Raw genomic sequence first — 26,812 nt, 5'->3', positions numbered from 1 at the left:
CACCCTTTCCACCTCTGACTTCTTGAAAGAAAGACTCCTTTTTGTGACAAGGCCATATTTTTTACCGCCTTACACAGCTGTTGTTTGCTTCTGAACACCATTGACAAACAGAAAAGAGGTATTTTAGTGTTCAGATCAAATCTGGGATATTTAGTCTTCTTTCTCACAATGTGGCCTTCTTCTTCCTCATCATAAGAATAATCCTCATCAGAGGTCTCAAATTCAGCTTCTTTGTTGATTTCTTCCAGTACTTCCTCAACATTAGCTACAAGGTCAATAGGAACTGCACCGGTAGCATTTTCACCATCTATCCATCTTTGAGAAGCTCTCGTCTTTGTCTTGAACTGTTTTGCTTTCTTTCTAAGATCCACAACCTCCGACTCCTCTCCACTGTCATCACTGTGTGGCACATAGTCACTATCTTCCGAATCTGAATATTCTTCACCTATTTTTTAGTTCCATCTGTGTCAACATCTCTCAACACTTTATCTTTACAAAAAGGGATTTCCACTTGAGACCGCATTGATGAATTTATAACTTGTGAATTTCCAGTCATACCTTGTGAGCCTGTGTCAATATCCCTTCTCACATAATTCTGCACAAATGATCTTCTTACACTCACATTCTGATTTGGAAAACTCATCACTTGTGTGAGACCATAATCATCTGGCACAAACACATTTTCTAGCTGACCAACAGAAGTAGAAGTAGGATCACTCTCATCATCCGTTGCAGTCATAACTTCAGGCACATCAGATATGTCGCTTTCACAATCAGCTAAGCCAGCAATTTCATGTTCAAAATCACTACCACTAGATATACTCACAACATCCTCCTGACCATGATATTCGACATATATATCTGCAACACCTCCATCTATTGTGTGCTCAGACATCTTCAAACATCCTAGATCATCATACAGAAACACCAAGCCATTGACAAGCTCTTTACCGGGATGTAAAAAATATAGCTTCATCGACTCCTTGAATTCCATGTGATCTTTTAGAAACCCCAGTACCTCTTGTAGTGACAACTTGTCTCGCTGGATCTCAGAAATCGCTTCATCACCCCCAACATAATCCAACTTCTTCCCAATGTGGACGAACTCCCCACCAAAATGGAACCGTACAGTAAGAATTTCCGTAGAATTCATACTGAAAAAAGATGCAGATGTTTAGTTCCAATTCAACCAAACTGAATTATTCATGCCCGAAATTTTGCAGATTTCCTCCCCGCGGCTGAACCCAAAAACCCATAATTTGCAGAATATATGCAATGGATTTGAACCCATGGAAACCGAACCATCTTTTACTGATTGGAACCAATAGGCAGAGGATTTGCTGGATGGGTTACCTTCGCTTGGTCGTCTGCTTCAGTCGTCGCCGCGTAGCCACGATCATCCACTCTGCGCCATGGTTGTTGCCGCAGAAGTAGGGAAGAGGAGTTATCACGCGGCGCGGCTGAGACGGAACGATTCCAGTAGGACGTATAGATCTCCAAGAAAAATGGGCTTCACGAACAGGCTCAGCCCAATAAACATGCCTTCATCTCCAAGCCCACCTAGAACACTCCCTTCCCAGCCTCAACTTTGCCACGTCAAAATCCCAGCGTTTGGAAACCATCATCATACAAGATTAAGCCGGGATCAGTGAGTTGAGGGTGCTCATTTCAGGATTGATAGTCTAGGGTTCGATTCCAACACTATCTACCACTTCAGGGTTTTTTCAGACTTTACTCTTTGCAATATGCAGAGTGCAGCTTCGGAAGCACCTTGCACACGATATCAAGATGGCTAGTAGCACACACCACACGGTATCGATCAACATATCGATCGTCGCACGGGATATAACGGCCCAGCCTTCACCACGCTTTCCTTGAGCAACGAGAGACCCGTCGGTGTGTCCCGTCAACATCGTGGGAGATCGGCATCGACTGTTTGGTGTAGTCGCACTATCCTGCATTCCTGCTGCGATATGCGATTGCGCTCAGCGGCCACCAAATCCAGAGCAAAGTGACAGCCAAGTTTCTGTTATGACCAAGGACGATCACAACTTAGGCCAGCTCGCTGCCTTGTGCGCTAGCTCTCGGCACGATCTATGCGTTGCTCGTTCAGTCGTTCTTGTCTACGAATATGCAACTAGCCAGGCTTGCAGGTTGCAACGCAGAAAAGAAGCAGTCAAACATGTACTACAGCCTTGGATGCTAAGTTACTTAGCACATGCTCCGTAGCCAACCATGACCGCTGTTTCCTTGCTCTAATCAATTTTATTCAGGTACGACCGAGAAAACAGTCAAACACCAAATCAGATTGGCAACACATATTACGTAGCTCGTCTTGTTCTCAGCCAACCCAACTAGTGGGCGTGGTCGTGGTACGCGGCAATGCATACGACAAGTCCAACGCCCGAGGCGTCCATCTGGAATCTGGATACGCCCCCACCAGCAGTAGCAAGCGCAGTGCACCTTCCCGCCCGCCGCTGTCTTCTTTATAAAATCATCACTCGGCTCCACGCACTACAGGTACAGGGCAGGAGACCAGCGAATAGTCCCACGGCCGTAGAGGAGAGATGAGCTACTACGGCCAGCAGCAGGCGCCCGTCGGCGCGCCGCCGCAGCAAGGTACATCTCGCTCTCCTGTCCATGGCCTCGATCCTTTCCGGCCGTGTACTGTTGCTTCTTCTTTTTGGCCGAGAGTTCAACAGAATTGACCTTTGACACATGTGGATCTTGATCCATTTCTTCAGGTTACCCGCCGCAGGGGTACCCTCCGCAAGGCTACCCGCCGCCGCAGCAGGGGTACCCGCCGCAAGGATACGGCCAGCAGGGGTACCCGCCCCAGCAGCAGCAGCAGCAGCAGGGCGGACCTTCCTTCATGCAGGGATGGTGCGTTAATTTCCGATCGAACTAATACTGCCCTCCCGTATATATGTACTAGTAGTATATGTAGTACTCTGCTAGCTTGATAGACGGGTTGTTTAGAGAACGGGAAACATACTGTAGGATAAATCGATCGGTGATCAACCTAGGAATTCCGCCGGCGAGTGTTCCCCGTCGGCGGCGCACGGTTGCTTGGTTGGGGCCGCGACATGCCGCGTGAGCTGCCTTTCAAAATTTGATCGGATTCTAGGGTCAAACGGGACATACAAATCCTACAGATCTGATTCTGATAGTCCTATGCGATCAATTTCATTTACAATAATATTAAAAGAGCAGTTTCTACTCGGCATTCATACCCGAGAAAGATATCCGTAGGCTAGCCAATAAATTAGTACATCAGAAAATCAGTAAAATAGATATCCCATCAAAACATTTTAAATGAACATTATTATCAATATCCTAATTCTGATGCTATGTGTAATTCTGAAATTTGGATTATGAGGCAGGAGTATGACCGTACATTTTGTTTTAAGCACTATTGTTAGAGAACTACGTCCCTGTCGGTATATTCGTTTCAGATACGATTTGTATATATTCCAAATGTGCCAATAGTTTAAAGCCGCACCCATCCATTTTATAGAGCCATTTTCGTGGTAACTGATGCTCTGCATGGATCCCTCCTTGTGATGTGATCAAACAAATAAAAATTTCCTAGGATTAGAATAAGTATGACGTACGTTGCAATCATGAGTTTTTCTATTTATGCATTTTTAGAATCCTGCTAATCAAATAGACTCATCGATTGGGTAGCATAAAATTCAGAGTGACAGTCTTCTGTTCTGAGGTAGTACAAAAATTCAGACTTGCCATGCCAGTTACGACCATGTTTGTACCTGTTATCTTGCCCGGTAATGCAAAAGTCAGACTTTTGTTCTGAGACATCAGATTCCATGGAAGATGCCTCCTTAGGAGTACCTTTGACGCCATAACCATTGTTTGGTGAATGAGCCTGACAGCAAGCAGTAATGCCATACCGATGCTGAAACTATAGCTGTAATTTGCAATGAAAAAATAGCAGTGGATGACCCTAATTCTGTTTTCAGAAAAACAAGATCAAGGTGGAAGAGATCCCCTACTTAGCTAGATGCTTAGATCAACCCTGATTCTGTACATATATTGTCAATATGTTGGTTATGTAGCGCCAGCTTTGTCGACTTTGAGGATACTATGTGCCATGATTCTGAATTTCTGATCTGATCATGTTTGTTGCAACAGCTTGGCCGCCCTTTGCTGTTGCTGTCTCCTGGATGCGTGCTTCTGAGAAGAAAGCGAGAGACGTCAGGTTCAGCCTCTGTGTTGTAGAAATGCTCCACTGAGCAAATTTTTCTACTCCCTGCTTGTGAACCTCAGCAATTGGATTATTCGGTTGGTGTGCATGGGATGACTATCCGGTTGAATGTAATATTCTGATATATTAGATTTTTGCAAATAATTCCGTGTAATTTTATTTTCTTCTTCGTCCAGGATTTACCCAATTACTTGTGAAAAAAAAACCTCAATCCCTCTATTTCTTAGTCCTTACCACATCGACCATTCAGCCCAACTAAAAAAACTTCATGTTTGGCATATTCATCCACATATCAAGATGCCAGCTAGCTGGCTGTCTGGCCGCAAAGAAAGCCCTGATGAAAAACTTTTGCTCACGTCTATAACTAAGGGTGTCAATGCGGGCAGGATGCGGGATGGAATTTGTTCACAACCTTCATTATTTCTGCCTTGAATCTCACGACACTTTTGCCTAGATCCTATAATTGTGGGACTAGTGCGGAACGCCACTTGACACCCCATCTATAACCGTTGGATATCCTCGGATCAAGAAAAACAACAACAACCCATACAAGGCCGCAGTGAAAGGACACATCAAAACCTTCTTCTCCTAGCTTACCGGGAGGGTTAGGGTTAGCCTTATGTTCTAAAGATTTTGGTCTCTCTGGGCCATGGGGATTGAGGGTGTTATGGTTAGGATTGTGTGAGCCATCAATAAGTTGGTCCCACCTATCATATAAGTGTCCATCAGATATCCAAGAAGCCAAATTTTATACCCATTTCTAGCCCATGACTTAACAGGTTCCCGCACGCAAATATTTCATGGATAGAAAGTACCCTCCAAACTCGTGTCTAGTGGGTTGATGCCCAAAGATACTCAAATCCACGATATTATTGCCAACCTACTCAAAAAACATGGGCGGTCGAGTGCATGTTGTTTAAACGAGAAGCAAGCAGACCGTTATGGAGTCCATGGTTTGCATACAACAACACAACTATCTTAGGCCAATCGTTCCATGCTTAAAACTTCTAACTTAACTTGTTGGTACTAACAGTGGAACCGTCGACAATCTGTTAATGGAGAGAAGGTATAGCCGGCGGGGAAATCAGTAATGTCAATTGCTGCATTGATTTCTATTTACCGAGCATCAAACTCACCTATGGAGAAATCGAGGCGAGGTGAAAGTCCTCGGGTTCCTCTTGCAGCAAGATGACGAAGATCTGCCTAATGCTTCTCTCCTTTGTTCTTGCCGGAGTGTCGAGTTTTTGAAGGCTCCGCATGTGAACTCCATCGGATGCATCATACCTGAAGATTGCTGGGTCAGATGAGATTCGGTTGTGTGCACCCATATTTTTTTCTGACCATTTAGTTTTACGAGGGAGCGGTGCAAAGCTCTACTACCTGTTGTCATCTTGGGACATGTTTCGTTCCATTGTGAAGTCAGAGATGAAGAATGTCATTGAAGCCAAGAGAGCCAAGGACTGTAATGGTGGTCTTAATTGATTGTGCTTGGCAATGACCTTGTTGAATGCATTGTTGTGAGAGCGCTAGAGCGGGGACTGTCTTTAAAGTGAAAACCTAAGATCTATGATCGGACGATGATGGGGATTATGCACCGTTTTCTTCTTGGATGCGTCGTTTTTGGAGAATTTGGACTTTCGGTTGGTGGTGGTTATATTGCTGCTACGAGGTTGTAGCAGGACTTTTCTTTTTTTAGCTTCTTCTTCATTTTTGAGGTTGTGTTCATCCATAGTGTCATTAGGATAATTGGTATCTTCACGATCTTACTATATTCTCTTTATTGAAAAAAATTCGTGATAGCGGAGCACATTTTGCTGCTGCATCAAATTCAAAAATTGATGGAGATATTTTACTCATCATATAACATTGTTGTTACAAATAGCCAAAATCTGAGATTTTTCTTGGTAGATCGTTTAAAGGTTAGAGGAGTCTGTCCATGATATGCCAGTTAGGTAAGACACGCATAAAGCAATATCTCATTTTATTTAATCGTTCTTGGCATGAATCTCAATTATCGCAAAAAAATAGGATTCTATCAAATAATTCACTTTGCCGTCGAGTTCACCACGTGTATGGATTGATGATCCCCTGAGTCAATTATACGCCCGATGCTTAGTGATGTAACTTAGTTTTCCAATGAATAAAGAGGTATAATTCTGTGAAAAATCTCGCCCTAGTGATTCCTTTATTTTAATTTATTGAAAATCTTATCTAGAAGTGAGGAAGAACCCTACTAGGAGAGGAAAAATACTAGCCAGTGATTGTTAGACCAACTAGTGGGGCTTGAATACTTGATACGTGATTAGTGTCCGAATTAAGGGATCAGAAGCTCGTGAATGGACTCGAACCACAAATTTATGTACAGAGTATTCCATGACTCAACGTTTAACTAAAGTACAGCAAATAGCCAGCTAAAAAGAATAACAGCAAGTTGTTTCATCCTGGAGAGATGCCATTCAAACACGGGAACAATCGTATAATCCCACGTGTGATTCTTCTCCTAATGTTTGTGTAGTGGCAAGAACTAAACAGTTGTGCAAGAGCAATGGAGGTGACATGGAGCCAGGGGCGTAGCTGTGCAGGCTGATGTGCATCAGGGTGAGAATTCCTTTTTTACTAGTGAGTATAAGCAATGTAAGGCAAATGCATCAAGTGTAGATGAAAACTGTGTATTGGGGTGGCCATAATTTTAACTCGCAAGGCTGCAAAACCTGATTTTTACTAGTATGACTTGTTCGAGAGATGCATCAACTAAACTTTTTCTCTGGCCCCGCGAGCTTCAGGATCTTCAAGCGTAAATTACACGTAAGCCTCCTCGAGGTCACACCTCAAGGCTGATTCTCGCTCAATCTTGCGCCCGCAGAATCCGCTCCAAAATAATCGCGTACAACTGGCCTCGAGATCTAGAGCTCCTATGAGAAGATAACCTGGACGATTTAAAACTAAAATTAGACTGTTGATCTGCAGAACTGCTCGGAATACCGATGACCAAATATTAATGCGCAACTTGGGTCAACTGCAGAGGATTTGAATACCAATCCAAGTACTACACGGATGCCAAGATATGGCGCCGAATGCCCATCGATCGATGTTTTCCGAGGAATGCAGCACAAACAAAAATTATGATATGCTACCAGGTATCAAACTCTTCAACTGACACGCTAAGACTAGTTATAGTGGGGAGTAACACTAGTAACATGACATATGTTACTAGTCTAAGTTACTACCTCCATAGTGGGTAGTAACTAATATGTGGTGTCATGCATTGTGTCGTTTACTATGGTGTAGACTCAACTTGTCTTGGGGTATGTGATGTTATGGTAACATACCTAGTTACCACCTCACTCTCTTTCTTCATTCATTGCCATGTCATGTCACCAAAATGTCTTGGGTTGTGTGATGTTACTAGCTAAGTTACTCCCACTATGAGCAGTCTAAAAATACAGCAAGTGACACGGCAATAAGACATCTCCGGTCATTGTTGCCCTTTCTCACAATGCAGGGTAGCGATCCCCTTCAGAGCACCACGAACAGCTATCTTGCCGGATGCTCTCCTAAAGCTAGCCCAGCCATGGAAGCTCACAGCGGCCTCAACAAGTACCTCCTCTATGGCCTCCTCGTCGCCGGCTCATGGCTCTTGCCGTGCCTCCTCCACCTCCAGTTCTTCCACATCTCGCTCTTCCCTTACTCATACTTTTCCTCTCACCGTCGTGCCGACCCAGCCGCGCTCCCCGTCAGCATCTTCTCTCCCCCGCCAGCGCTCCACAACGATGACACTAAGCCGTCGTGCGAAGGTCGGCGCGTGTACATGCTAGATCTACCCTCGCGGTTTAATCTTCTCCGGGACTGCGTCGATGGGTCGCCGGCGTTTGAGGACGAGACCAGCGCGTGCGTCTTCATGTCCAATGCTGGCCTCGGCCCGGTGCTCGCTCCCGCCGCCGGCAACGACAGCGACCGTGTCATCCCTGACAACGGATGGTAAGCAAAGATATCGACCGTCACGTACGATGGTGGTTTTAAGTTTCATTCTTCGCGTGCTCTGGTTAGTTACACTTACATCTCGATTGAAATGCAGGTTCAACACGGACCATCACGCCCTGGAGGTGATCTTCCACCACAGCGTGAGGCGGTACGAGTGCCTCACCGACGACCCGGCGGCGGCCACGGCGGTGTACGTGCCGTACTACGCGGGTATGGAGCTGAACCACTACAGCTGCGACACCAACGCGTCGGTGCGCGACGCGCCGTCGGCGGAGTTCCTCCGGTGGCTATCGTCGCGGCCGCAGTGGGCGGCGCTCGGCGGGCGCGACCACTTCATCCTGGCGTCCAAGACCACGTGGATGTTCCGGCGTGTGCCGAGCAACAACGACCCCAAAGGGTGCGGCAACGGCTTCCTCGAACGGGCCGAGTGCCTCAACATGACGGTGCTCACCATCGAGTCCAACATCTGGAACCGCCGGGATATGGCCGTGCCTTACCCGACCTACTTCCACCCTTCGTCCGCCGCCGAGGTGGCCGCGTGGCAGGCACGCGCTCGTGGGACGCGCCGGCCGTGGCTGTTCGCGTTCGCCGGAGCGCGGCGTCCGAACGGCACGCTGGTCCTCCGCGACCGCCTCATTGACAAGTGCGTCTCCTCGCCGACCCGCTGCGGCATGCTCGACTGCAGCCACGGCCAGGTCTGCCGGTCCGCGGAGAAACTCATGTCCCTCTTCGCCTCCTCCCGTTTCTGCCTGCAGCCGCGTGGCGACTCCTTCATGCGCCGGTCGTCCATCGACGCCGTCGTGGCCGGCTGCATCCCCGTTTTCTTCCACGAGGGTTCCACCTTCGAGAAGCAGTACCGATGGCACGAGCCGGACAACAACGGCGGCGACGTCGATGGCCGCCGCCGTTACTCGGTGTTCATCGACGCGGAAGACCTCGTGGGAGGGAAGGTGGACATCGAGGAGGTGCTGACCAGGTACAGTGACGAGGAGGTGGCAGCCATGAGGGAGGAGGTGATCAAGATGATCCCGAGGTTTGTGTACAAGGACCCCAGAGTGAGGTTTGAGGGGGACATGAAGGACGGGTTCGACATCGCCATGGACGAGGTGATGGCGAGGACGAGGAGGATAAGAAATGGTGAGGATTTGGGATGGGATGTGTAAGTATAGAGCTAGCTAAGTAGAATGTCGATGATACTATATGGCTGCGGAAGATATTCAAGACCAAGAATCAAGCTCAACCGGGAGAGGAGATTCACGGCATTTGATCAAGAAGAATGTGAGAGAAAGTGGAACCTCCCACCTTCCTGATCAAATCTCCGTGATTCTATCTGTGAAATAAATAAAACGGAGCGACTAAATTCTGCTTGGAGGGATCGAACTCAAGTCGGTATGAAGACGCCAATGATTCCCCACCTTTGAGCAAGAGCTAGCCCATCCATTCACAAAAATCGTGACAAGGTCAAGATATTGTGTTTGTCCGGGGCAATGTACTTTGGGTATTCCGTGTTCTTTGCCGAGCGCTCATATGATCTGTTGTTTTTTTGTAATTGTTTTGAGGCACCTCAATTTTGTTGGGGCAATTGCCAAAATGGTCCTCTTAGGCCAAATTCGTGTAGCACAAAAATAAAACTGTTTGAAAACGATTAGAACTCAAATATCTCTGCAACGGTGCGTGTTTTGGGCCCACGTTGTCAGGTTACTTTTATTCTAGTTCCAATGTGAGCGCCAACTAGACTGCTTAAAATATGTCTGTTCTTTTTTTTATCTCTCAATTGTTCAGTCCGACCTAGCACAGTCCATTCCCCATTTTTCTTCTCACCGAATCCCTAGCTTGTGCTCCCAAATCGAAGCTTGCCGTTGTTGTCCTTATTGTTGGGACTTGATGACCTCCCCGGAGATCTGTCACGAGCAAATTCCCTTGTCGCCACCACTACTAAAGTCCGCTCACCCTCGTCACCACCCAATTTCGCATATCCTCATTTTTTTCCTCGGTGTCGCGCGCTACAAGCACACTCCGGCCCTCAGTGCCACCGCCGAGGCTCTTTCCGTCATCACCGATCGTTTATTGACCCTGATTCCCATCCGGATTGTTGGATTGTCTGATATGAAGTTGTCAACACCCGGATTTTTAAGTCCAGATGCCTATTATGCCCTTCATCGCAATCCCAGGAATATTGTTGTTGCGAGACATAATAGTTGAATATCATAGAGTCATCATTTATTACAACGCGTAATTGTCTTACACAGTTAGATCACATGATCCAATATTACAATAGTAGTTGATCCATTGATCAACGAACATCACAAATAGCGGAAGCGGAGTAGTAGCGGATTATCTAATCCACAGGCCAACGCTTGACGTCAGGAGCGGTCCTTGTTGTCGTAGACGTCTTGTGGTCCATCTTCCTCGTACTGCGATTCCTCTTCATAGTCTGGCCATTTGAATAGCCAGGGACAAAGCCATGAGTACTTTAAAGTACTCGCAAACTAATACTAGGGTAAGCACTATCAATTTTAGTAAGGGGATACCAAGCTCTAGGTTTATTTGCATAAAGCCAAGTTTATTTCATAAACATTTAGTAAAGATGCTTGAATCCCTAGACTAACTCAGGTGGGAACCTTAGTGTCATTCCCACAACTCTGTTGTGATTCAATTCAAAATTCACCATTCACCTTTCAAAATCAAGTCACAAGTCATATGTCACATTTTTGAAAATCGTCTGATGACGGAACAGTATGGCCTTTCCAACTGATGGGGATATGCCCATAGGGGGTGGGTCGCCAGTCCCACTCGCCATGAAGATGAAGGCCCAGGTGGACTGCCAGTCGCCCAAGCGACTGGGCCCGAAGGCGACTGGGCCACGATTCTAAGGAGAAGATCTGTGCAGCCGGATTAGAAGATTACTTGCAAGAGAGTTAACGAATCCCGGATTAGTAGCAACTGATATGATTCGGAGTTATCACCATGTAACCCTAGATCGGGGGTGTCCATATAAACCCCCGGGCTTAAACCCTAGAGGACAGCTTACTCGAGATCCAATCTCCCCCTGTACGCTCTCGGCATAGCCGCCGACTGAGCCCCCCCATTGTAATTCTCCACTGAGCAATAAAGATCTAGCAGGACGTAGGCCTTTTACTCTCCGGAGGGGCTGAACCTGGGTAAAACCCTTGCGTCTCTTGCACCTCGACCCGTAGATGGCGATGTTCCCTTCCCCTCGCATCAACGAAGTGCTACCCCCTGTAGCATCTGCCGTGGTTACATCCACGACAGTGGCGCCCACCGTGGGGCATGGGACATCAAGCCTTCGAGCTACGGCGAGGCCCTACTCGCCAGTTCGGCGGCCGGTTGCTTCCGGCAGGATGATCGCCACCGGCAAGTTCTTCCACATCCAACCAAGCACCTACCGGCCTGCCTCGTCGCCCCTCAAGCACGCCTGGATGGTGCCGATCGGCTCCATCAACCTCTTCGTTGGGCTCGCTGGCGTCAGCGACCCTCTCGAGCCTCGCCCCCGCCGTCGCACGACCCCTTCGCGCCAGGGCAGCTCCTCACTGCTACTCGCCCGGTCACCGGCGAGGTATACGCGGAGGCCGAGACGGCCCTGGAAGACGATGCCGAGTCGGCGATCGTGGCGCCGACCGCCAACTCCACCGCTGCCTCGGCAGCCGCCGACTCCGCCGACGCCGCTCCAGCCGCCGATTCCGCCGACACCATTCCGGCCATCGACTCCGTCATCGCCGCAATCGACGCCGACTTCACCGACATCCTCGCTATAACGTCGGTTGCAGAATCCACCGTTGCATCCCCGACTGCCCGCTCCGTCGCCACAGCATCAACCAAGGACTCTATCTCCCTGGTCTCCCACCCGAGCGACTTCGAAGGTGGCTTCGAGGACGACTCCATCCTCTCCCTCTTCGGCAGTGACTACGACTCGGACTCCGTCGAGGCCCCGCGCTACCGCTACCCGACCGCAGTCTTCATGGCAGGGGGGGAAGAAGAGCTCCCAGTCGACGCCTTCACCACCCCCCTCCCTGCAACCGCCACCGCAACCGAGATTGAGGCGCACCGGGCAGCCCTCGAGGAGCAGAGGAAAAAAGAGCTCGCCGAAAGGCAGAAATTCCGCCTCGAGCAAGATGAAGTGAGGGCCGTGTCCCACTATCGTCAGCAGCGAAACCGCCGGCGCATGGAGCGCGCCCGCGCGAACGACTTTCCCAGCGCACGCCTCAACTTCGACGACCCAGACGGAGAAATCCGGGTCGCTCGAATCCAAAACCCTGACATCCCGGAAGGTAGTCGGGCTGCTGCAGATAGAGCGGCGTGCGGAGCAACCCCGCCACCCCCACCACCACCACCCGAAGTTCCTCGGGCAGAGGTCGACGCCAACGGCCTACCACTACACTCGTCTCCAGCCGACAACGTTGCAGCTGCGCAGGCTGTCCTTGCAAGAATCCCCGAAACGGGAGACGGTGCGATCCTCGTCCGAAGACGCTAAGGCTTTGGTAGCCAAGGCACTAGAGCAGCAGCATGCCGCAGCCGACTCGCAAGGGCGACTCTATTCGCGCACATCCGCCAGTCGCGCGGCGTCGTCAGACGCGGCAAACCGCGCAATCGTCAACGCCAACAACGGCCCGCCGCCAGCACCGCGCGCGGCCCACTCGTCTAACAACCGCGTCGAGCCGCGCCCCGCGCGGGTGATGGTCGCCGCCAACGGGCAGCCAGTCGACGCCCGAACCCACATCGTCAACGACCAAGAATGGCGGGCGCGCAATCGATTGAACGACCGCCACGCCGATGAAGCCCCGCGCCAGAGCGCGTTCACCCGAATCGGTCCCGCTTGCTTCGGGCCGATGATCAGAGGCGAGCCGTACCCTGTGGGGTTCAAAGGACCCCGCGACATCGAGAAGTACGACACACACATCGATCCCACCGTCTGGATCGACTCGTACGCCATGGCAATGGGGATCCAGGGCCACTCCGAGTTACTCGCAGCGCGATACCTGCCCCTCATGATGGACGGCGTCAATCGCCACTGGTTCAACACCCTCACCGTCAACCGCATCGACTTCGGGAAGAAGCCCGCGCCGCGTTCATCCAGCACTTCGCCGCCGCATACACCCGTGCCACAACCATAGAAGACCTGGATCGCCGCGTCCAAGGCCCGCGCGAGTCGACCCGTCGGTGGGTGCAGCGCCGGCAGGACATGTGGACGACCTCCGCCGGCATCAGCACGGACACGGCACCCATCGTCTTCCGACGTTGCTGTCGGTATGAACCACTAAGCGCCAAGCTCCGTCGCGTCAGCAGGGACAATATCTCAATCTCCGAGCTCTTCGACATCGCCACCCGTTACGCCGATGAAGACCCTACGGTCGACTCGGACGACGAGTATGGTCAACGACGCAATCGCCGCCTGCGCACACGGAGCCTCGACGCGGCGACTACCGGTTCGCCGGCCGGTCTAACAACGGCAAGCGCCGCGGAGAGGGAGGACACAACGAGCTCGTCGCTACCACCGATTACGAGCAGCGCGAGCCAAAATCATTTCGGCGCGACACTCGTGCGCCTCGGGAGGATCGGCCTCAGCCCAAGCGCTTCGACGCCCGCAGCCTCCTAGACACACCATGCATCTATCACAGCAAGGAGGGCAAGCCCGCCAATCACACGACGGGAAATTGCTACTCCCTAAAACAGATAGAAAGAGCCCGCCGCGCCAAGGAAAACGACGGCGGTAACCAGCACAAAGACCGCGCCAAAGACCAAGACCAGCACAAGGGAGAGGGCTTCGGTCGCAGCGCCGGCTCGCTCCATACCTTCACTGGGGTCGGCGACCGGCGGGACAGGAAGGTCCTCGCAAGGGCAGTGGCGGTACACGCAGTCATACTCTCCGACGTGCCCCGGTGGCTTAACTGGTCCGAGCAAAGCATCACCTGGAGCCGCGAAGATCACGCCCCCCGCATCGAGTATCCCGGGCGAGTGGCGCTAGTCGTCAGGCCCAAGGTCGCCGACTACTGGCTACCAAAAACCCTGATGGACGGGGGAAGCTCCATCAACATCATGTACTACGACACCTTCCAGCGGCTTGGTCTACCAGACTCACGCCTTGAGAGCACCAAGGTTACGTTCCACGGCATCGTCCCCGGGCGGAAGGCCTTCCCAATCGGCAAGGTGACGTTGCCACCACCTTCGGCACGCCCGTAAACTACCGTACCGAGCGGATAACGTTCGAGGTGGTGAACTTCCGAAGCTCCTACCACTGCGTACTCGGCCGACAGGCGTTCGCCCGCTTCATGGCGACCCCACACTACGCGTACAACATGATGAAGATGCCAGGGCCTCGAGGCGTCATCACCGTCCATGGCGATCCGGAGATGGCGTTGGAATGCGAGGACGACAGCGCCAAGCTCGCCGACGCCGTCATCGCCGACGAACAAGACAACTCCACCGAGCTCGCTAAGTACCCGCCGACCGCAACGACCCCGCCATCCTGGAGAAGCCAACCGAGCTCGACTCGTCCGCAGCAACTTTCAAGGCCGCAGCAGGCACTCGCCAAGTAGATCTTGTAGAAAACGATCCAAGTAGACAAGTTACCATTGGGACGGGCCTGTCCGCCCAATAGGAAAGCGCGCTCATCAAGTTCCTCCGTGAGAATCGAGATATCTTTGCATGGAAACCATCTGACATGCCAGGTGTCCCGAGAGAACTTGCTGAGCACAAATTACATGTCGATCCCACCGCGCGACCCGTTAGGCAGGCAATGCGCCCTGTGGGAGAAGAACGGCGACGCGCAATCGCCGAAGAAGTAAACCGGCTACTCGCTGCCGGCTTCATCATAGAAATCAAGCACCCAAAATGGCTGGCAAACCCAGTCTTAGTGCTAAAGAAGAACAAGACGTGGCGAATGTGTATCGACTACACAAGCCTCAACAGCGCATGCCCCAAGGACCCATTCGTCCTACCGCGAATCGACCAGATTATCGACGCGGTCGTCGGGTCCGAGTCGCTGTGCTTCCTCGATGCGTACTCCGGGTACAATCAAATAAAGATGGCCAAGGAAGACCAAGAGAAGATCGCATTCATCACGCCCTAGGCGCCATCGCTACACGTCCATGACCTTTCGGCCTCAAGAACGCCGAGCAACGTACCAGCGGTGCATGAACAGCTGCCTGGAAAGCCAGATCGGCCGCAATGTGCATGTCTACATCGACGACGTGGTGGTCAAGTCGACTCGACAGACCGACCTCGTCAGTGACCTCGCCGAAACATTCGCCAACTTACGGCGATACAAGATCAAGCTCAACCCTTTGAAGTGCACCTTCGGGGTTCCATCAGGACAACTGCTAGGCTACGTCGTCTCCAAGCGAGGCATCGAACCCAACCCGGAGAAGACACTGGCGGTCATGCGCACCAAGCAGCCAACTTGCCTAGTCGACGCGCAGAAACTCGCCGGTCGGGTCGCTGCCCTCAGTCGCTTCATACCCCGGCTCGGAGACAAGGCCATGCCACTCTACCGCTTGCTCAAGAAGTCGGAATCATTCCGGTGGACAGACGAGGCGCAGCGTGCCTTGGAAGAACTCCAGCACGCTCTCGCGAATGCCCCTATCCTCGCGGCCCCGCTGCCAAAAGAAACCATGCTCCTATACGTCGCCGCGTCGAACCGCGCTATAAGCGCGGTCATGGTCGTCGAACGGAAGGAAGAAGGAAGGGAGCAACTGGTACAACGCCCGGTCTACTACATCAGCGAAGCTTTAATCGAATCCAAGCAGCGGTATCCTCACTACCAGAAGCTGGTGTACGCCGTCCTCAGGGCCCAGCGGCGACTGGCCCCTTACTTCCACGAGCACCCCATCAAGGTAGTCGCCTCAACACCACTCGCCGACATCATCCGCAACCGCGACGCAACTGGCCGGATCGCCAAATGGGCAGTCGAGCTCGGCGTCCACAACATCACCTACGAGTCACGCCACGCCATCAAATCTCAGGCACTCGCCGACTTCCTCGCCGACTGGGAAGAGGCCCAGCAGCCAAGCTCCCCCGCGGACCTCAAGCACTGGACACTGCACTTCGACGGTTCTAAAAACCTCGAAGGGGCGGGCGCGGGAGTCGTCCTCATATCACCAAAGGGCGACACAGTGAAGTACGTCCTGCAACTCAGATTCGAGCCATGCACCAACAACATGGCCGAGTACGAGGCGCTCCTACACGGCATGCGAGTCGCAAAAGAGATGGGCGCAACACGGCTGCGCTGCCTCGGCGATTCCGACCTAGTCGCCAGCCAAACTTCCGGCACTGCGCGACGCCACGTACGCCAACATGATCGCATACAAACGCGCCGTCGACCAAGCCGGCGCTGGCTTCGCCGGCCACGTCGTCGAGTGGGTCGACAGCGCAAGAACGAAGAAGCCGATGCGCTAGCGTAATCGGGTCCAAGCGACTTCAACCTCCTCCGGCGTCGTCCTGGACATCCTCAGCCACCCCTCGGTGCGCGCACCACGTGAGCTGGACATTGCCGAGCCACATGCTCCCGACTCCACCTTAGTCGCACTCGCCGCCGACAGCATCGATTGGACCGAGCCATACATAAGCTACCTCGAGCGCCAGACACTGCCGATGGATGAAACAAAAGCACGGGCCATCGTGCGCAGATGCAAGTCCTTCACCATCATCAACAATGAGCTATACAGGCGCAGCGTCTCGGGAGTGTTCCAACGATGCGTCGCCATGGCGGAAGGACGCAACATTCTGCGCGACATCCACGCAGGGGACTGCGGCCACCACGCAGGCGCGTTCAATCGTCGCCAAGGCCTTTCGTCACGGCTTCTACTGGCCAACAGCCCACGAAGACGCAATCGCTCTTGTCCGTTCGTGCGCCGGGTGCCAAAAGTATGCAAGCCGACCGCACATGCCAGGATCGGCATTGAAGACCATCCCCCGCACCTGGCCCGTCCCCGTGTGGGGCATGGACATGGTGGGAAAATTCAAAACGGCCCCGGCGGATATACTCACCTCCTGGTAGCGGTGGACAAGTTCACCAAATGGGTAGAAGCAAAGCCCATAAAGAAGTGCGACGGGAAGACAGCCACAAAGTTCCTACGCGAGCTTATCTATCGGTATGGCTACCCTCACGCATCATAACCGACCACGCCACCCACTTCGCCACCGGGGAGATGGCCGACTTCTGCGAAGAGAAGGGCCTCCGACACGACCTCGCCACAGACGCCCACCCCGCGTCGAACGGCCAAGCAGAAAGGGCAAACCAGAGCATCCTTCACGGACTCAAACCACGCCCGGTCGTGCCCCTAGAGCGCGCAGCCGGTTGCTGGCGCAGGAGCTCCCTTCGCACTATGGGGCATCCGCACAACGCCTAACAGGTCAACCGGCTTCACGCCTTTCTTCCTGGTATACGGCGCCGAAGCCGTCATGCCCACGGACATCGCCTACGACTCGCCTCGGGTCGCCAACTACGCTGAAGAAGACAACGAGCGAGCTCGCCAAGATGACGTCGACCTCCTCGACGAGGCCAGAGACCTCGCACTCTCCAGAACCGCCATCTACCAGCAGGACCTCCGTCGCTACCACGCCGCCGCGTTCGAAGTCGCTCCTTCCAAGTCGGCGACCTGGTACTCCGGCTAATCCAGGACAAGAAAGGGATGCACAAGCTGTCCCCGCCCTGGGAAGGACCATTCGCCGTCAGCCGCGTACTCGGCAACGACTCCTACTACCTCATCGACGTCCGCAAGGACGACAAAGGCGAGCCGCTCACTAAAGAGGTGGAGCGCCCCTGGAACATCAACCTCCTCCGGCGGTTTTATACCTAAGGAAAAAATGTAACCCGAAAATTCAGAGGTTAATAAAAATCGCCGACCATTTTGATCTCAAGCTCCGACTACCCCTCCTCCACCCGCCAGATATCCCCATCTCTCATCCCGGTACATACCGGCTTAGTCGCCGCGACAAGCGACTAGGTACTGAGAGACCTCCGGTCGCCGCTGCTGGAAGAGAGAAGTCCACGATCAGCCAAGTAGCCGGGCTAACACGGGATGGCGGCGTGACCGGGGCGCAACACCAGGTCCGGCCACCCACCATCCCTCACGCCGTCGGGTGAAAACGGCGACTGGAACCCACAGCAGGGCCGCACGCTCGGCCAGCCCCACGGGCCATGGCGACCGCCTTGTGCTACGCTATAAAGCACACCAATGCCCTCCTCTACCTTAGGCTGGCGAATTGCGTGGCTAAGTACTTCGACTAGGGACCCCGCAAAACGGACCCGCGGCTCGCCAAGGAAAATACGCCCGCAATGATCCCCTTTGGAGTCGCCTAGCGATCGGCTCACCGAGCCACGACGAGTGGCGCGCTACATCCGAACAGCGCAAACTACAACTCACCACTACTCCACCCATGAGGCTGCTATTCGTACTATAATGACTACGTACTGCGACTGGGGACGCCCAGCTCGAAAAGGAAAACAGTCAAGTCGATAGCCTTCATCGGGGTCGCAAGGCGACTGGCCTGAAGGCCATGGATAGTCGGAACCAACTCCAACGCATCGCCGCCACAAATAACGCCAAAGCGACCACCGAATCACATTTAAGCAAAAGTCATCATTATATTTACAACTAACACCCGCTCGCGGGAACTCCATCCACCTCTTACACAGGTACTCAGCAAACTACGAGGACGACCCCGGAGCCCCCTCTACGACAGGCTCGACGCCGTCATCGCCGTGACGAAACTTCGGCGTGTACACCACGACCGGATATGTAGACAACGAGCCGGCGGCCGCGGCATGGAAGAGGCGCTCCGCGGGGTAGTCCACCGGGCCTGGCTCCTTCTCCGCGTCACCAGGCGCCGCTTGGCTGGGGATATGAGTCTCCAAGTCCGCGGTCGCCAGTACTCGGTCGGCGAAGGGGCGCACCGCATCCATCAGCCGCAGCACTTCGGCAACATCGAACTCGCCAGTCTCCGAGGGGAAGCCAGCAGTAACCTCCTCCACGTCGAACCCTTCAGAGTAATGCGCCAGCACCATGCTCAGAGCCATGGTAATGCCAACGCGGCAGGAAGAACGGCGAAGCCAGTCAACAACAGCCGGAATGTTGGACACGGCCTTGAAGACGGATGGCGTGTCCCGCGGAATCACCTCCCGCGGACTTAGGTACTGGAGCGCGGCAAGTATCTCCCCCGCACAGGCGATGATACGCGCGGTCGCGGTCGACAGGCATTCCCGCGGAGTCGCCGTCTCCACGAAGTCACACGTACCTGCAGTAAACAACACAAGGAAAAGGAAAAAATGAGAACTTCCCCTTCAACGCCGACTCGCCATGCTCGGGGACTGGCCCCCAAAGCAGACTCGCCACGTTCGGGGACCGACCCCGAGGCCGACTCGCCACGCTCGGGGACTGACCCCCGAGGCCGACTCGCCACGCTCGGGGACTGACCCCCAAGGCCGACTCGCTACGCTCGGGGACTGACCCCCAAGGCCGACTCGCTACGCTCGGGGACTGACCCCCAAGGCCGACTCGCCACGCTCGGGGACTGACCTCCGAGGCCGACTCGCCACACTCGGGGACTGACCCTCAAGGCCGACTCGCAGTGGTCAGATGCTCGAACGCCCGGCAAGTAAACAGAAAGTGCGAAGACAGGAACTTACCAAGAATCTGCCGCGACATCTCTCTGACGAAAGCCTCGAAGTTGGTCTTCTCGGCCTGCACCGCCAAGACGATGCCCTCGGACGCCTCCTTCTCCGCAGCAAGTTCTTTGGCGTGCTGCTGCTTCAAGGCCGCCAACTCCTCCCGCAGAGACGCGGCAGCCCCACGCGCAGAATCCCGCGCATCAGTCGCGGCCTCCAGCTTTACCTTGTATTCGGCGATGACATCCTCCAGCTCCCGGCCCTTCTGCTCCAGGACCTTCGTCAATTCCGCCACCTCCGCTTTTGCCCTTTTCCGGGCCTCTTCGGCCTGTTGCGCCCGGAACTCGGCTTCACGGTAGAAGGATTCCTTGACGAATCCTTCCCGAGCCTCGGCAAGAGCCTTTGCCTGCGCCTCTGCTACAAGAAAAGGAAACGGTGAGAACGAACGCCAGGGCCAGTAACACTGAGAGAGGACGGCGAGCGGGCATGACTTACTGCCCAGAGCAATCAGCTTCCGGTTCTTCTGTGCCGCCTCCTCCACGAGCGCGGTCAGTCGCTTAATCTCCGCCTGCGGAAACCAAAATGCTAAGGTCAACAAACGAAAAACAGAAGAGACTCGACTCGCCCTTTCAGACCAAGTCGACCCTCGGGGACTGGGGGTGACTAGGCTACGAGTTCAGCGACACTTACCACGTGCGCTTCGCCAAGCGCCGTGTGGAGCTCGGTGAAGGTTAAGGAAGACGGCGGCGGATGACGCGACTCGGTCGCCCGTCCGCTCGCATCACCGCCTCAGTCGACGGAACTTCGCCCGTCCGCGTGTCGGCGTCGCTAGGCGGGGCTCGGTCCCTAGCGGCCTTGGACCGGCGCTCTTTCAGCGGCCCCGATAGGCCGCCCTCCTCGACGATGTCCTCTTCAACCTCGGGTGCCTTTTGCCCCTCAGTCGATCCGACGTCGGCCGACTCCCCCTCTACCACGGGTGGAGCAGCGTCCGGACCCGTCGCCGCGCTCGCCATGCCCCCGCGAGCCATGCTGGGTAGAGGAAAAACGTCGGCGGTGGACTCGGCGTGGCCGGCGCTCGCCTTCTCTGTTTGGCTCGCGGCGGCAGGCTCTTCCGGAGCCGACCCCGCGCCCCCAAGGTCGGATGGCGCCGCTTTCCTCTCCGCGGCCTTCTTCTTCGCCTCGGCTGCCCTCGTGGCCGCCACCCCAGCCGCGGGTGGCTTTGCCAAGGTCTTCTTCTTGGACCTACAGGAAGGCGAGGTGAATCGACACCCAATCCAGCCGCAAGGAAAACAAGCTCGACCAGGAGTACTTACTTCACCGTGGGAATCGCTTTTACGCCCGGACCGGCCCGAGCTCCCGCGTCGATTGCCCCCTTCAAGGGACACTGGAGCCTCATGGACCCTTCCAGGAGAGTGGGGCGCAGTCGCTTCGATAGTGGCTCGGCCCCTGCCTTGGAGGGCTCCGCCTTGTCCTCCGGGCGAGAGGTCGCTTCTTCTTCGGCCGCGCCCTGGGACGAGGACTCGGCACCTCTCTTCGAACCGCGCGGGAGTCTAATGAAGTCCCGCGCCTCGGAGTCCGACTCGGTGCGCTCCTCCTCCTCGTCGACCTCCTCTTCCTCGCCCTCGGTCATCTCCGGTGGTTCCTTCCCGGCGAGAGGAGGGAGGTGGTCCGCGATCTTCTGCCAACGCTAATAATAGAATCAAAGGAACAAGTCAGAAAGGAAGAAACGCGGCCAAGCTGTGCGAAGTCGCCATACGAAGCATTACCTGAGGCGCCGGGGTGTCTTCGGTGTAAGGCTGCACGCCGTCCTCGAAGGAGGTGAAGGTGGCAGTGGTGATCCTGGCAAGCGCCTTCCGGTAATCGCCCTCGTCCCACTCGGCCGCAGTCGACCGGGTGCAGTCGTTTTGCCCCCGGTACTCCCACATGGGGTGAGCTCGGCATCGAAGGGGGATCAGCCGCCGGCCGAGCCAGCAGTTGTACATATCGACCGCCGTCAGGCCGCTATCCTTTAGCGTCTGGATCGCTTGGCGCATCTCCTTCACTACCTCCTCCTGCTCGCGCGGCAGCGACCGGACATTGAGACGCCGCGGGACGCTCGGCTCGGGGCTGTACTGGGGAATGCAGACCTCGCCGGGAGGGGTGTACTCCTTGGCATAAAACCAGAAGCGGCGCCACAGCGACTGCGCCTTCTTGGGGAGCGCCATGTCGATGAAGCTCTCCCCGGACTTCACCTGGAAGGTGATCCCTCCGTTCGGGATGAGCGCTTCGCTGTTTTTGCTGGCCCGAGTCGCCCGCCCATGGAAGATGGACACCCACAGCGGGAAGTAGGGTGGGCAGCCCAAGTAGCATTCACACAACGCCACGAACAGAGAAATCTGTTGGACGCTGTGCGGCCCAAGGTCGGAGACCTTGATGCTGTAGAAGGCCAGCAATTGACGGAGGAAGTCGGAGGTGGGGAGAGCGAACCCGCGGTCGAGGAAGCTCAGGAAGATCACGAACTCCCCGGGCCGCGGGAGGGGCTCCACCTCGTTCGCCGGCGGAACTCGCCATCGCTCTTGCTTGAACTCCGGGATGACCCCAGAAGCGACGTACGGGAGGAGAGACTCCCGTGTGACCTTTGACTTGCCCCAACCTTTCGCCGCCATGGATGTGCGTGAGACTTGGAATGAAGATGAGATGGGAGAAGAATGCGGAGGAGTGGTGAACCCTAATCCCAGGGGCAGCCCTTTATACCGTCCGCACTCGCCCAGATTAAGGGTGAAATCCGCTCGTTGATCCGTCCCGGAATCGCCGCCCCGTAATCAACGGTCAAGATCTGCGCTCTCTCCGGCTGAGTGGCCGTTAAACTAGCCGTTAGCGGTCACGTCAGGCCCAACGGTCAACAACATGCAAACGGGCCACGCCTCGGTCAACGTGAAATCTAGCCGTTGGCTTCTCCACGTGTCTCTGTGGTGAATGTGCGCCGACTGGCAAAACGCCGACTGGCAAACGGCGATTGTCATACGCCGACTGACTGGTCAAGTTACGGCAACTGGAGACTGGCGCCGAACCCGTGACTTTATCTTCGGGAGCCCGGCGGCGATTCACCTCGATCCATCACCGCGCCTATCCAAGACTTGCTTCAGATCCGCGCTTCATCACCACCGCGCTCGGGGACTACTGATGGGGATATGCCCATAGGGGGTGGGTCGCCAGTCCCACTCGCCATGAAGATGAAGGCCCAGGTGGACTGCCAGTCGCCCAAGCGACTGGGCCCGAAGGCGACTGGGCCACGATTCTAAGGAGAAGATCTGTGCAGCCGGATTAGAAGATTACTTGCAAGAGAGTTAACGAATCCCGGATTAGTAGCAACTGATATGATTCGGAGTTATCACCATGTAACCCTAGATCGGGGGTGTCCATATAAACCCCCGGGCTTAAACCCTAGAGGACAGCTTACTCGAGATCCAATCTCCCCCTGTACGCTCTCGGCATAGCCGCCGACTGAGCCCCCCCATTGTAATTCTCCACTGAGCAATAAAGATCTAGCAGGACGTAGGCCTTTTACTCTCCGGAGGGGCTGAACCTGGGTAAAACCCTTGCGTCTCTTGCACCTCGACCCGTAGATGGCGATGTTCCCTTCCCCTCGCATCAACGAAGTGCTACCCCCTGTAGCATCTGCCGTGGTTACATCCACGACACCAACCGTCCATAACCGTGGACACGGCTATTCGAATAGTTCTACACTCTGCAGAGGTCGTACACTTGTGCCACAACATTTGCAATAATCCGTCAGGGTTAACTAACCCTGATTTATCATACTCCGTATGCGGACTACCATCCAGAACCTTTCACTTACATGCTCTAGTATAGGCACCTCTCCCCATGAGCTTGGCCTCCCAGTGAAGACAGACTGTCAGCCTGGGAACTGCACAGGGCTTGGACCGGACATTCACCTCATTTCACGTCATATCGCATCATTTCGTTTGTGGTAGAGGCAGCTTTCGGCATAACCCCGATGACGCTTGTTCAGAGGGAACCCATACTAAAGCACATAAATTTCTAGTTAAGCCCTTACCCATGTTGGGTATTGTGGGGGTACTTTCAAATTGGAATGGTATCGCATCCGAACCCAACCATCAGTTTTTGTAAAATTCACCAAGTCCTTCACAAGTCATATTCACCTTCAAAATCTCTCAGTAGAATGAATCATCATTCCAAGGTTTTCAAAGTCATTCATTTCACATGTTCCCATCTAGAGTAATCAATTTTATTTATTTAGCCATAGCAACTAGTCATGAGGGGTGCTAACTAGCTTGTCTTGCTCTAGGCTAACTTTGATGCTCTTGTTCTACTCGATATCTAAACCAAGTGAATCATGAATCAAAAAGTAAACTTTGATAAACAAAATTTAGTAAAGCTTGTAAAGTAAAAAACTTGGGATAGGAGCATTAAGCATAAAGTAAAAGTAATGGTGCCTTGCTCTTGTAGAGCTTTGCACTATTCTAGTTGCATTGGTAATAGCTTGCCTTGATTGGTGAGGTGATCAAAGTTTTCTTGCTCTTCCTCTTGGTAGAAGACCTCTTCCTCTTGATAGTCTCCGGTACTAGCGTCTATAAACGAATACGAGGATACAATCACCAAACAACACCTAAGTAGTCTTAATTAGCCTTATTGGCTCACACAAATAATCTAACATCAATACTTAACATTTATTCACAAATTATGCTAGGGTTTCCTTATTTAATATTAGGAAAATAATTTCCTCTCATTGAAATTGGAGTTAGGGTTTCTATTTAGTTCTTTGGAGAAATAATTTCCTCTCATTGAATCTTCTTACGATTTAATCTTCTCAAATAACCAGGGATGATCACATGTTGACCAAGGTCAACACTTCACACTTATTATTTGAGAAAAGTGATTTAAATGAGATTCATCATCTCATGTGATTTAAATAACCATTGCAATTTAAAAACTATATTGATTTAAATTCCACAAGTGAGCAAGTATGAGCCTAAGCAGTAGAGGTCATCACATTACTTCATATCACTTGAGAACATGATTTAAATGAGGTGCTACACCTCATAGATTTAAATTCCTAAAAATTTAATATAGTTTAAATGGACTAGTATTGACTACATAGCCAATATTTTGCTTCTAGCCCATGATCATGTACAGAACCTATATTATATTTTTACATAGTAAATTAGAGTTGGTGAAATGTGAATTATAGAAATTGGATTCACTTCAAAATTCAAATTGGTTGATTTTTAAGATTTATTTGAATACTGAAAATTCTCTGTTTTGTTATTTTTGCTATTCAAAATCTACACAAGTTATGGGGTTTAATCCAGTGGGGTTAGCTAGATCAATTCATAAGCTTTCTGGAACATTTTGATTTGCTAGATTCGGACTTGTAGATTTGAAACTATTCAATTTTTAGCACAGACCAGTATTGAAATTTGCTGAATCAAATTAATTTGAAATAAGGCTAAATGGGCTTAGGCGGGAAAACAGATGGGCCGAAAGATTTAAACGCAGAAAGGGCCAGCCCAGTAATGCTTCACACGTCGCGGGCCAACTGACAAAGGGTCCCACGCGTCAGTCTCTTTTTACCCCGAAACGGTACCTGCGAATGCGAGCCGCTGGATCAGATGGAGATCGGATGGTGGAGCGGCGTCGTCGTCGTCGACGAGAAGCAGACGCGGGCACGGTGGAGGTAGGGGGTCGACGGCGTGCTGGAGCTCCGGCGAGGGGCGGCGCTGGTGCTAGGCGACGTTGTCGACGAAGGGGAGTCGCATGGTACCAGTTGCAGCTCCAATGGTGGTCGAATTCGTCGTGTTGATCTGCGGCGGACTCCGGCGATCGACGGAGCAATTGAAGCTGCCTGTGGCCTAATCGAAGGGGAGCTGGTGTTGAGGAGGTCAAGGAGAGGGAGAGAAGCAAGTTTGGTGTGGAAGGAGAAGGCTGAGGGGGCCTCTTTTTGTAGTGCGAGGGGGTGGCCGTGGCGGAGCGGCTGGTCGTCAATGGCGCCGGCGATTCAGGACGCGAAGGGGCAAGGTATGGGGCGCACCGTGTAGGCGACGACTAGGAGGTGCTAGAGCGCTTGATGGTTTAGCTAGGGGAGGACAGGAGCGTGCGGCGTCATCGCCGTCCTTGCGGTACCGGCGCGGCAGGGGTTTGATGATGGCATCGTCTACGGCGCCGGTGATGGCCAATGGTGGTGTCCGGTGGTGTACTGGTGCGGTGTGGAGGAGGCATGTGCAAGGAGAGAGGGGGAGGAGCTCGACAACGACTAGACGACGCGATGCACTGGCGCATCCAGGACGGTGTCCATGCGCGCTCTGGCGCGCCATGACCGGCATGGGCGCGTCTGGGCGTGCTGTGTTCTGGCCAATGCCGGGCTTTGGCGAACTTGAGCCGTGCAGGGTGATGATCATCGTTGCCAGGAGAAGGTACTAGACATGATTAGATGGAGAGAGTCGAGCCAGAGAGAGGAATGGGTGAGAGTGGCCGGCATGGGCACGACATGGATGCAATGGTGCTTTTCCTCCATTTTCTTCATAGTTTCAGTACAGGAGATGATGCAAGGGGGGTACAGGAGCACTCATGAGCAATGATCAAGTGGGTTTTGGTCATGGACCAGAGGTTAAAAGGATGTATGCCAAACCAGAATTTATGCCTGCAAGGTGTTTGTGATAATGGCCGCAAGAACATTTTGGTCAAATTTTGGAATTCTTTTTGGTGGATCTCAAACCTATAATTAATGTGATAGAATGGTGGTGGTGGTATTCATTTTGATGGTGGTTTGCAAGAATTCAAAAAGTGGGGTGATCTTCTCCCTATTTCAAAGTCCCTTCTTGTCTCCTTCATTCTGGTCAACCTGGTCAAAGTCAACACTAGTGGTCAACAGCAAAGTTGTTCACATGGACATGGTCTTGGATGACATGGCAAGGGTTGACCAAGGTTGGTTTAGGAAAAGTCAAAACCAGAGGGGTAAAGTA

At 53.1% G+C, this 26,812-nt stretch overlaps 2 protein-coding genes across 2 annotated transcripts; both read left to right on the top strand.

Moving 5' to 3' along the window:
• Positions 1–2,460: 2,460 nt before the first annotated feature.
• Positions 2,461–4,444, top strand: LOC127307347 (uncharacterized). The gene is made up of 3 exons (XM_051338083.2): positions 2,461–2,619; positions 2,745–2,883; positions 4,153–4,444. Exons 1-3 carry the CDS (start codon positions 2,568–2,570, stop codon positions 4,196–4,198), a joined length of 237 nt encoding a protein of 78 aa, XP_051194043.1. The 5' UTR covers positions 2,461–2,567; the 3' UTR covers positions 4,199–4,444.
• A 3,270-nt stretch (positions 4,445–7,714) lies between these two features.
• On the top strand, positions 7,715–9,842 carry LOC127309533 (probable xyloglucan galactosyltransferase GT15). The gene is made up of 2 exons (XM_051340352.2): positions 7,715–8,203; positions 8,301–9,842. The coding sequence occupies exons 1-2, from the start codon at positions 7,722–7,724 to the stop codon at positions 9,367–9,369; spliced, it is 1,551 nt and encodes a 516-aa protein (XP_051196312.1). The 5' UTR covers positions 7,715–7,721; the 3' UTR covers positions 9,370–9,842.
• Positions 9,843–26,812: the final 16,970 nt, after the last annotated feature.

The sequence above is a fragment of the Lolium perenne genome, chromosome 6, assembly GCF_019359855.2.
Source record: "Lolium perenne isolate Kyuss_39 chromosome 6, Kyuss_2.0, whole genome shotgun sequence".
In the NCBI taxonomy this organism is placed as follows: domain Eukaryota; kingdom Viridiplantae; phylum Streptophyta; class Magnoliopsida; order Poales; family Poaceae; genus Lolium; species Lolium perenne.
Note: the sequence above shows the minus strand (reverse complement) of the source record. Positions and strands in the feature narration are given on the sequence as shown.